The sequence below is a fragment of the Anas acuta genome, chromosome 7 (assembly GCF_963932015.1).
Source record: "Anas acuta chromosome 7, bAnaAcu1.1, whole genome shotgun sequence".
NCBI lineage: Eukaryota > Metazoa > Chordata > Aves > Anseriformes > Anatidae > Anas > Anas acuta.
The window spans coordinates 3,994,751-4,006,408 of record NC_088985.1 but is presented as its reverse complement, the minus strand read 5'-3'; the positions used below and the strand labels follow the sequence as shown (position 1 = coordinate 4,006,408).

Here is an 11,658-nt window from a genome sequence, read left to right as displayed (position 1 = left end):
CAGAAATATATCACTTACATAAAACAACCAAGTAGCAATTCTGTTGCCTGTTCCCAATTCCTTAAAAGCATCTGGCTCATCTTTCTGTGAATAAAAGCAAGCAGGTTTAATAAGCATTTAATTTTGATTATCGAGAGGAACCAATGACAGACAGCTGCAGAGCCAGCAGCAGACAAACTCATGCAGAAAAATTAATTAAATCCCTGTATTTGCAGCAATGGAGGGGGGGAATAGAAGATGAGTGTACCTATTAATTTAGATGAACAAGGCATTTAAAATTCTACAGCACAGGGAACTCAAGTCCTAAGCCAAAGTTGGTAATAGGTAAGAACTGTACTGCCAGAGTATATAAATCTTCACAGACACAAAGTTAATTATTTAATTACAGTGACTGCTGCCTCTTGTCCTTGGCAGAGAGGAACAGCAGCGAGGGCAGCTCCTGGGTCCCAGGTCCAGCAGCAGCGGCTCCGCGCACCCTGAGGGCTGCTGCCAGCCCTGGGGCTTGCTCTGCCCTTGCCCTGGCCCTTTCCCAGGAGCTGCCCCTGCTAGCCGCTGTGGCCAGCAGGCTGCTCCGCACACCCTGGTTTGCAGTTTTCAGAGTGCCCTCGAAAACCTAACAAGTGATTCATTAAGCAGTGCGCTCACCTAGCCACAGAGTGTCTGTGACAGCCATTCCTGCCGCTTTGCACCGGAGTAAGGTATGCGCACACCTAAACGCACGGGAACGGGCACTGTGGCTGTGAGGCCGCCTGCCCAGCACCATGCTCAGGGGCATCACTTGAACAAAACACCAGAACCCCCACAGGAGGGTTATGAGACCAGCTTTTGTCACACCTCTGTTTCTTACTTCCAGAGCCTGCCTCCTGTGACCACTACTTGCATGTGCTGACATCTCAGCAATGGGGCATTATTTCAGAAACTGACCCATGCACTGCCAAACAGCAACTGCTAATCACTCGTGATGCCTTTGAGCATGTGCTTACAGAGCAGAGATTCTGATTAATAGTTGGTGGCTTGGATTCACAGCGCAAGGTTAATCTCAAAGTGTTAAATCACGAATAAGTATGCCCAATAAATAACCAACTGAATTCAGTGCCATTATTTCCAGCAGTTTTAAGAGATTTCCAGAGATTTAAGCTGGAAGAAAAATACGCTGGGAATTTAAGTCAAATAAAATGAGGATTGTACAATGAGAAGAACTGCGTAACCCCCCCCCCCCTTCCCCTTGCAGGCCTGCATGGTAAGCTGCGATGCAAGTTTTCTTACGCTGCCTCCAAAATTTTCCTCGTAGGAAGGGGCATTGAGCTCCTTCCCCTGCAGCCACGTTTGCCTTACTCAGCAATGCCAGCCCTACGGGCACGGCAGCTTCAGTGCATCGCTGGGTGTTAGCTGCTGTTAGTGCATCTTGTGCGTGTCAGGAGCACGGGATATACACCACGCACTTACACAGTTTGACTGTATAGCCTGCAATGGTTAGAAACAACTGGGCTTTCCACTGCCAGCTAACAGTTCTAAACGTTACTCCAGTTTTAGAATCCAACTAATGCCCTTTGCTCTGGTAAGAAGCATCAGTCATCTCCTTAACAACAGCTCTTTTTAAATTTCATTCTGCAGAAAACCTTGTTGCTCCGTAACACCTGTAATATTTCTCAGTTCAGCTGGTGGTTTAGAGGGCTTCTCCACTAACATGGATTAGAGAAGTTGAAGAGCTATAAAATTTAATACACGTTAAAGATTAAATATTGTGCCACAGCCAAGAGGCCCAGGCTTCGCCAGGTGACTATCTCTCCTCCATCTCTTTACTTGCCCGTGCAAAGTCAAAGTGGGGTTCATACTGTCCTCCCACTCCATAATTTGCCACCTGAAAAAGAGAAACACAGTGCTTATGAAGAAGAAAGAGGTGGAGACTTTAAACAGGACTTACCCTTCCAAAATCAAAATGAGGCTCATACTGGCCTCCTACTCCGTAGTTGGCTACCTATAGTGAAAGGAGAAGCACAAAATCTGGTAAAGCTGCATTTTATCCAGAAAGGGCAAGAGTGTGACCATCAGCTACAGCCTTCTGATGGATGAAGCTTCAAAATCAAGCCATAGGAAAGCACAAGTCCATCAGCAAAAATCTGTGCAGCAACGTCCTTCTGTGTTTATTCAGAAATAAGCTAAAGTTCTCTGAGACACTGCATCAGTGCAAATCCTGGACGTGACTGCACTTTGGGGTCTCTCCAGCCCCAAAAAGCTCCAGCTGCACCCTCCCTTCCCCAGGCCAGCCTACCTGAACGCTCCCCTGACCACGCCAGTCGATGGCTCACGACAGGCTCCTGTTTCTGGGTGCCTGCTCTCATCACCTTCAGGTGACAGAACTTGCTTGTCCCGAGGGGAGAGCTTTCGAAGACCTGGGCAGCAGCAGGCTCCCAGGAGCCCCACGATGTCTGGCTGCACAGCATCCAAGCCCGGTACTGGACATTGTTTATGGCAGGTAAGGAATCCAGCACCCTGTACAGCCGCTGTTACTGTGACAGGCTCCAGCCCCCTCCCCATCCTACAGCGCACTGGTCACCGCTGCCATCCCTTGTTCTCTCAGGTGTGTGCACCCCTCTCTGCACCCCCCTGGCTGTAAGGTGCAAACTGTTGTGAGCATGGCTGCTTGTAGCAGCTCGCTCTGTTTCACACCAGGACGTCCTTCCTCCACCTCCCAAAGCAGAACAGTATTTTTTTTCTCTGTAGAAACTTCACCAGCTAAATGCTTTTTAAAAGGCTCATGGCGCTTTTACAGCATTCAAATCTGAACCACTTTTTGACCTCTGTGTCTATAAAGAAGACCCGCTGTCCTTTTTCTTTTTTTTTTGTGTCATCTTTGCATTCATAGCATCAATTTTCAGCCAGACACTTGGGCATTTTATCAGCAGCAGGCTTGCTGGAGCAGTACACCAGTTTTCCCAGAAACACAGCCCTGCTTTCTAGGCACTACCCCTGCCTCAGCATCAGTGAAGCAGCATACTAGCTGGTCATTTAAGAGCCTTGAGCAAATGAATAAAAGCACTTTTAAAATCAAGGTTACTTGGGTTCCATTACAGAGAACAGACACTGTTGGCCCTCTAGGCCCAAGGATGGCAAATCTGAACAACCATTCTCTTCCCATTTCGAGCTTTTGTGCCTCCCTCAGCAGTGAGTGCTCACCGTTCTGCATGCACAGCCAGCCAAAGTGAAATGCTAGCTGACATGCACTGCCATACCCGTAACAGTTATTACCTGTAGTTCCTCTGCTGTGGAGACATCGAGGCCTGTTAGGTCCTGTATCCTTGTGTTAATGCGAGAGACCACAGGGCTTTCGTATCCAGACAGCCATGCACTAAGTGAAATAACAAATACATTAATAAAATGCAGTCATAGCTGGTACAAAGGCAACATTTGGGATTACTTCACATTGGAGATTTTTTGGAGCGTAGCTTACTAAAATTTAGTAGGCTAGTCAGAAATATTTCTAGGGCATTACAAAGGTCTGCAGGTGATAAATGTGCTTTCTAGAGAGAACACATACAACGCTGGTTTAAGGCAGCTCTAAAACTACGGGCCCTACTTCCCATACGAGACTATAAAATAATCAAAGCAAGGGCTCCAAGCAGTGGATTTCAGCTCTAGCTGTTTTTCTAAAGCAGGACACTACAGATTTGCTCTTACCCACTCCAACCAGCTAGTTCAGAGCACACATTTGATGCAGCAGTAGGGAAAAAAATAGGTAAGTTATTTTAGCACACACAGAGTCTGTGGGCCTGTAACTCAGCTCTTCCACATGTCAGCATCCACTTACAGGCGAGCGCTCTGTGTTCTGCCCTTTATGTCACATTATTTACCTGTGCGATAGTACTGTACAAAATCATTATGAAAACAATTAAGTAATGCCTAAAACTCTTCACCATTTTCCCCGTTGAACAATTTTTACCAAAACAGCCCATCACAAATTCGGTGTTTAACAGATGTTTCAGGTACACAGTGATTTTTAAGGGAGATTTGTTGTTGTTAATATGCAAGTGACAGGTCAGCCTCACAGTTCCAAAGACACTTTCAAAATGTCTGCCTCCGGTTTGTAAATTAGGACTCTTCGGCTAGAAGACCTGCATTTAAAATATTTGGCGAACCTGTCAGCAGCTAAAGGTGTGAACAGATAGAGGAGCAGGGCTCCACAAGAAACGCTGCCTTAACCCAGACCCAGCGTAGCATTTTCTGCTCTAAAGTAGTCGCTCAGTCTTGAGGCTGCATGGCTGGGAAGCAGCCACATACCATGAGCAGGGGTGCGTGGCAGACGAGCACACACACACACGTAGTACACAAGTATAGCTGCAGCTCCACGCATCCCCACCGGCCCCTTACCAGCTGCGAACACATCCAGTTGCTTACACAAACACACACATATTTCATCTGTTAACAAGATAAACACTTTGTTACACTACCCATTTCATCTACATCTGCCCATTTTTTTTAATTAAAAAAAAGCTCTCATCTTTTTGCATGTTTTTCTGATTTTACTCATCCAGTTCTAGCCAATGCATCTTTGTGTTAGCTGGTCTTTTCTGTCTCAGCATGCTACACCACTTCTCTGTGCAGCTTGAGAAGCATCTACACTTGTCCCCTTTTTGCAGGAAGATGGAGCCAGCTAGGTCTGCCTTTTCTCTAGCGTCTGATTTAGCCTTTGGGGCTCATCAGTAGTGGTTCCTGCTGCTTTTACAAGGCTGTTGGACAGAATACCTGTGCTCAGAGCCTACCTGGCAAGTACATACTAGTGGTTATACACAAATGAACTTTCATGTCTGTAATAAATTAAAGGTTTGATTGTTTTAAACGTTTGTATTTAAAAAAAAAACAACAACCACCAAACCACTTTGCTTGGGAGGAACAGTAGCATGACACGTGACACAAGACACTGACACAGGTTACAGAATCTCTACGAGCACGGAACTGTTTTTTGAATTTAAAAAAAAAAAAGAACTCTATATAGAAGACTTGCACAAGCACAAAGAGTCATCCATTTGTGAACACGGTTAGCATGAGAAGGTGTTACAATGCAGCTGCCCTTGGTTTCAGGAGCAAGCACAGAGACCACTCCTGGAAAGCACGTCCCAACCAGAAAGCAGCTACGCAACCCCACGGAGCAGGCAGCCCCCACAAGCAACACGAAGCTCCCACTCCATAAAGCAGAGAAGCCCCAGCACAGCCATCAGGCAAGCCTGCCAAGCCTTCAGAGGTTATGCTTTAGCTCCCTCTGCCTAGTCCACCATACAGGCTTTAAGAAAAAAAGACAAAAACAAGCATTCTGACTCCATCGGTTACTTAGAGTTGCAGTGAATGCTGAGTCCCTCCGCAGGGTGAATACTGCGTCCTTTCATGAAATAAAAGCACTGTACATGTTTTAGAAATAAAGTAAGTTAATTGCCCGCGGGTACAAAGAACGTCTGTGAGAGGTGGAGGAAATGGGGAACTGGAAGCACAGTGCGAGTGCCAGGCTCTCTGCTGGAGGCAGCAGGACCGGAGGGGAGGCCGGCAGGTCCCCACAGCTCCACCTGCAGCCTCCCAGCACGCGCTAACCCTGTAAGCTCCAGGTCCTGCTGCTGACAGGGTGCAGAGCCTGCACTGGGCGTCCAGTGTCACCAGGCCTCCGCCTGCTGCCTCTCCAGGTACCACAGGCTTTGGTGGCTCCCAACACCTGTGGCAAGCCACCCTACACTGTCCTCCTTTGGGGCCAGGCTCAACCTTAGACCTGTGGCTAACACCAGCCTGCCTCGAGGCCTCTCCAGCAGGTATGCCATCACCCTGAAGACGCTTTTTTTCCTGCTCCTGTCTATCAGAAAAAATAAAGGCTGCCTCAACAGTGGCACACACTGTAGTATTTATAAAACCCTAAACTGTGCTCAGCAGGGTTTTTTTCCCTTTTAATATATGCCTAGTCCACACTCAAGTGCACACAATCTCTACTCTTCAATATAAATCTGGTAGATCTGGTTCCTTTGCTGACAAGGTAACTGGCAACAGAAAGCATTCCAGCACTTTTCACCAGCTGACGCCCATAAGCCCACTGTGGGCAGAAGCCTTGTTAACAAAAAGGGAAAAGCTTATTTCTTGCAAAGTCACAAGCACAGGAGTTCAAGCTGTGACTTTGCTTACTGGAGGCTTTGATATTTCCTCAGTAAGCACCGCATCAAACCAAAAGCTCGCCTCCTTCTCCAGCTGCACAAGTCAGACCTGTACCAGCCATTACAAAGGCTGCGTCCTCAGCCACGGCACCAAAATGTCAATGCTGCTTTTGCAGTCACACACAATACTCATTTCTGTTTAAGAAATTTCTAAAACGTACTTAGTAACTGAAAAAATGTTAGCAGAGGGATAACAAAATGAATAAAAGCACAGACTAGTATTTCTGAACTGGGAATTGTAACATATGCTACAGGCTCTGACTGGCTGCTGGGAGGAAAGGAAGAAAAAAAGCTTCTTTAGAAGCAGTGTCAGAGTGGCCAAATTTATTCTGGTACTGCACACAGCACGGCTCAACGGTGCTCCTCGTCCTGCTGGCAAGGTGCCCCCTTTTATACAGCCTGCCACGTACTGCACAGCGAACAGTAGTCCTCTCAGGGAGGAATGCTGTAATTTAGAAGTGCATTTGCTAGGAAAGAATGTTTGACGGGGGAAAGCAGTCAGCTATTAAAAAAATAAAGCAAGCATTTTTTGGTTTTCAGGAGCAATGATTCATCAGGAATCCAAACCAGCTCAAACAGCCCTGAACAGGGGAACATTTCTACCAGTGGCTCCCCACGAGAAGTTCAGTGATCCAGCATTAACAGCAGGAGCCTTCTAAAGCAGCCTGGTCTTGTGTGTTTTTTTTTGAGGGGGGTGGCAATTTTTCTCCCCTTGTAGTTTGAGGTGTTGAGTTTTCTCATCGTAATCAATCAGCACACAGGAACACAAAAGTGAGGGGAAGAGGCATGAGAAGGGAAGTTCCCCACACCCCTCCCACCTCTAAGTCCATTGCTAGCCTCAAAAACTTGTCTTCACACTGCAGCACGCTATGCCCCATTTACTTGTACTTCTCTTTGCAATTCTAACTCAGTTTCCAATGAGAAAAGGATTTTAAGCACTTATCTTGGCAAATTCAACTGACTTCTGAGTACTACCAAAGTGGTACATTGGAAGGAACCCCCCAAGCAACACCTGTCTGAGCAGCAAACCTTACGGGTTCCAGGTGCCCGCTCACCTGGTAGTAAGCACCAGGTTTATTCCACGTGTGCAGCACAGCCCCTAGGCAAGGTACAGCCTAGTTCCAGATCAAAGCCTTCAAAAGAGTACTTATTTTGGCATGTCACAAAGCCAATGAGGAAGTGATGCCAAATGGGACCTGGCTGCACACCCATAAAAAATCAGCTTTTAGGGATGAGCATTGTCTAGCTGTGGTTTTTTTTTTCCCTCCAACTATGGCATTTGCAATAGTCCCAAAGCATAACACTAATGAAAAATCTAATGAAAAATCAAAACTCTAAATAAGAAGTCTTTTCATTAAGGATTTTTGATTTAAATAGGGGCCTCTGTATATATCTCAATCAATTTAAATTAGTAATCTGCTCACCTTCCCTAATTCCTATTATTAGCACGTCAAGTTTGACTGAAACCATGAGGGTATGTTCAAATGGATTAGCAACTTTGTTCAGTGAAAGCCCCCTGTGGTCTGGGGCACAGAGGACAAATCCTGGGACTTGAAAACTTTGTTTAAATAAATTGTCACAGATACCCAGAATAGGACACGAACTGACTTCAAAATAATTTAAAAAAAACAAAAAACAAAAAAAAAAAACATTAAATGCAACACATGTCAAACAGGAAGATGTACATTCAATTCTGCAGAGGACCCATGGAAGTCATTTGTAAGGAGCGAATACATAAGAGCTCACTTTGGGCAATTCCCAAAGTACTCCCACGACCTGCAGAAGCTCTGAAGAGTTAAAATGCACATTGCTGAAGGTGCAATGCACTTTTCAATGTACAAAAAAAAAGTTTTAACTTGTCACTACTTGTAACAAGCATGATTTTAAGGAGCACCCTTCAGCTACAAAGTTTTTCTAGTTTCTATGAAAGTAATAATCATTTGTGAATCAACTTGTGCTGTATTTTGAAGCATTTCTTAAAGAATTTAATAAATAAAAATCCTTAAACTACTGGCCATTCTAACTTCAGGTTTATGTTCAAAGAATTTGAAGAAACACTGGTTTTCTATGAAAGCATCTATTTTCAATCATTTAACGTCAAACAAAGAAATCCTTGAAGGTTACCGACTAGCTTTGCCTCGCGCTACTCCTGTGAGTCACAGCAGCTCCCCAATGCCTACGTTTATGCAGCAATCACCACCACAGCTCACTGGTACAGGTGAGTGACACGTGCAGCCTTCCACCACTAGTGTTAGAAGAACCCTGCGCTTTGCCAACATTTTAGTACGTTAGTCACGCCAGACAAGCCATGCTAAGCAAACATGCTAGCTTCCACTTCAGCTACCACTAACATCTAGAAATACTTTCTATTTCAGATGACCACATGCTTTGTTATAAGACAGCTCGGTTCACTCCAGGCCATTCCCTTCTAAAGAGAGACTAACGAAAAAGTTGTGCAGAATCCTTATTTGCCCCACAGAGAGATGAAGCACAACAGCGACAGAACAGACTTCCTTGGACTGAGTATACCTTCGGAAGACGTTCCCCTTACCTCTTAGAGACTCTGTAATGTGCTGTGGTCAGTTTCCCAGTCTCGGGGTCATGAACAGTAGCACGGCTCAGCTACAAAAAGAGAAAGGACAAGGGCTTACCCACCTAGTAGGCTGCTTTTTTGCCAAGCCACAGGTGTTTGAAAGGGTTCCGATTGGTCTGGATGGTATGCAATGCTCTTAAATTAGCAATATTTGAACGGCAACAGAAGCTGTAGCTGCCATGTCCAAATCAAAACAAGTTGGTTGGAAAAATTTGGTTAGATTGTCCTTTCACTTTTTTCCTCCTTTTTTATTTTTTTACTTTTTTCCTTCAGAGACTTTCTGCAAATAATTTATGATGCTGAGTTTCACAGACAGTTCCTCTTCATGCAGAAGTTTAAATCCATTGAGACTTTTGGTGTGATGCAGAAGGGAGGCACAGCCAATCTTTAATCACCACTACTGAAACGGGGAGGGTTGTCGGGAGGTGGGGATGACAGTTTCTTTTTATAACCAGCCAGGCTTTCTCCTGAGGCACATTTTGGAACACATTTGTTAAATTCAACACTTGACTTACTTTATCAACAGATTGGAAAGAATATGGAGCCCAATGAAAAACAAGCTTGCTTTCTACCAAATCAGCAGCAGGTAAAAGAGCCCAAGTAGGACTCAGGACTGGACAGTGATATTCTGTGTGACTAATGAACATCCGCTGAGCGTGCCACTGCAGCTGTCATGCACGTGGCAATGACTTCAAGCATCTCTTACATCTGTAAAGGCACTCGAAGTGGGCTGCTAGATTTTGCAGAGGAAAGGAGGACAATTCTGGGCTGTTGAGAACTGCAAGGGGAAAGGGAGTATAAAGAAAATGCAGAGCCCACACTGAAGGTTCTGTAGCTTCTGTAGCATCGTATATTTTGGACAATGAATTACAGACCTATTTCTTGTATATTTTATCATTTGAGAACACACACTGAGAAGGTGACCCAAAAAATAATAATGATAATAATTAAATATACCCCCAGAACTTCTAGCTGAAGGAAAAGACTGAGAAACTCAGCAGTAACAGCCTGTTACAGGATCTGCATGTAATAAAGTGGTGGACTACAAAGCCAAAGTTGTCTTTTTAGACCACCTCTTTCTTCCCCATAATGAGCAGAATCTACATACTCATTACAGGCCCCAAACATCTGGCATAGAGCTCTCTTACCTTTTGCTAATTCTGTAATGTGCCGTCTCCAAGGCTCCTGTTATGGGGTTTGAAATGGTGGCTCGCCTCAGCTGTGAAGCGAACCATCAGAATAGTTGCATTACAAAGCACATACTGCATCACAGCAATCCGACCATTCAGAAGCCTAGGGGGAAATGTCACACTGGGCCCCACACAAGCCACCCAGTCACCTCCTGCGGTGGTTTGTCTTTTATGGAGTGGGGGTAGGAAGTCATAAAGCCATGACAGGGCAGGACGGGGAGTCTCCACTTTTACTAAAACAAAGTTTTTGATTTTTTTTAATATATATTTTTTTTAAGTGTGTGTGTGTTTTATATATGTATGTGCATACACATACATATATTTCAGAGCATTAGAGAAGATCAACTTTTCCAGGAAATAATGTTTCCACTTCTGGAGCAAGAAGAGCAGCTGTCTGAATAAAATAAACTAGAAACTTTCATTTTCTTCATACTGCAACAGCTGCTGGAAACAATTCAGCATTATGACACACATACAATCGGTCCTTTGTTCACGCTCTGTCCGGTGCATGTAAGCTCAGGTTTACAGTTAACTTGATTGCAGCATTGCTTGGATCTTGTATAAATGAAAGACGAATAAAACCCTACCTTCTGAGTCTTTCTGTAACAGCATCAGCACTGAGGTAAACTTCTTTAACACTGACTGCTAACAAAAACAACTTGCTACATGTATTTTACATTTAGGCTGTGTTCCTACGTTACAGGGAGTGAGATTCTTGGCTCAAGGCTTTGCCCTGCCCTTTACTGCGCTCCATTTACTGGACACCATCCCTCCTGTTAACATTGATCAAGAACCTTAGGTGCACTATTTTACTTTGTTCTTGTAATGTCAGGCACTCTCCATACTTTGGGATAAGTTCCACATTTCGGTGGGCTCTAGGCTCAACACAGCATACCAAGTAATATTTTTCTGTTGTTAAAAAAAGTAAAGCAGGGCCGCTCCTCCCCTACTGACAGGAACAGGTATTAAGGACTCTTAACATGCAGCCTCTCCTCATCACGTGCAGACACATAAAGGAATCAAGTCACAAACTGATTCCAGAGAGACTCCCAGGGTGAATAATAAGCCTTCCTCCTGCCAGCTTACGCCAGAGCAGCAGAAGGCTGGCCACAGATTATGCAGCCATGGCTTTCGAGAGGCAGCAGTAGAACATCCCTGGCACCAAGAAGGCAGATGACGATCTTTCTGCCTCAAAAACACAATCCTCCTGCTGCACTGGTTACTGAGCCCTACAAGGCCTCGGCTGTAGGAAATATGTGGAACACTAACAGCAGAAAAATGCTTTCACATAACTGAACCGTGAATCTGCAAGTCTTTGCCACAAGTTGAACATCTGATAGGAAGACAAACGTCTTGGCAAGTCCTGAAGTTTAAAGTCACCATGTGTTTAGACATCCATACAGGCTGTATTTTCAGTGCTAAGCCTTACTTCTACGCCATAAAGATATGATTCAGTCACATTCCACAGACGTAATTGCCAGAGCTTTTGCAGCAATAAAGGGGCTTAATCAGTAACAGACAAACTGCAGCAAGGCTGCCTGCAGGAGGAGATGTTTTACAGGTTACTCATACTTCCTTACGGTTCTGAATGCTACCTCAGAAATACGATGCATCAGCATTTAGAAAGCTTTAAAATCTACTTCTAGCTTCCTAGTACTCAGTGTGGTGACCAAGGGCAGCCCCATCTGTG

General features: G+C 44.9%; 1 protein-coding gene and 1 long non-coding RNA gene across 5 annotated transcripts in view; one reads left to right on the top strand and one right to left on the bottom strand.

Annotated features, from left to right (window-relative positions):
- Nucleotides 1-11,658, bottom strand: part of P4HA1 (prolyl 4-hydroxylase subunit alpha 1) — a 36,252-nt gene that overhangs the window by 5,437 nt on the left and 19,157 nt on the right. Inside the window, exons 9-12 of one of the 4 annotated variants that reach the window (XM_068689215.1) lie at nt 9,927-9,997; nt 3,250-3,349; nt 1,925-1,978; nt 19-84 (exon numbers count right to left, since the gene is read on the bottom strand). In XM_068689215.1, the coding sequence (XP_068545316.1) occupies nt 19-84; nt 1,925-1,978; nt 3,250-3,349; nt 9,927-9,997 (291 nt within the window). Of the gene's footprint in view, nt 1-18; nt 85-1,803; nt 1,862-1,924; nt 1,979-3,249; nt 3,350-8,736; nt 8,808-9,926; nt 9,998-11,658 lie in introns of all 4 variants that reach the window. The other 3 variants (XM_068689217.1, XM_068689214.1, XM_068689216.1) reach the window with 3 other exon arrangements.
- On the top strand, nt 2,199-4,983 carry LOC137859801 (uncharacterized). Its single transcript, XR_011098556.1, has 2 exons — nt 2,199-2,476; nt 4,638-4,983. It is a non-coding gene; the product is annotated as an uncharacterized lncRNA (long non-coding RNA).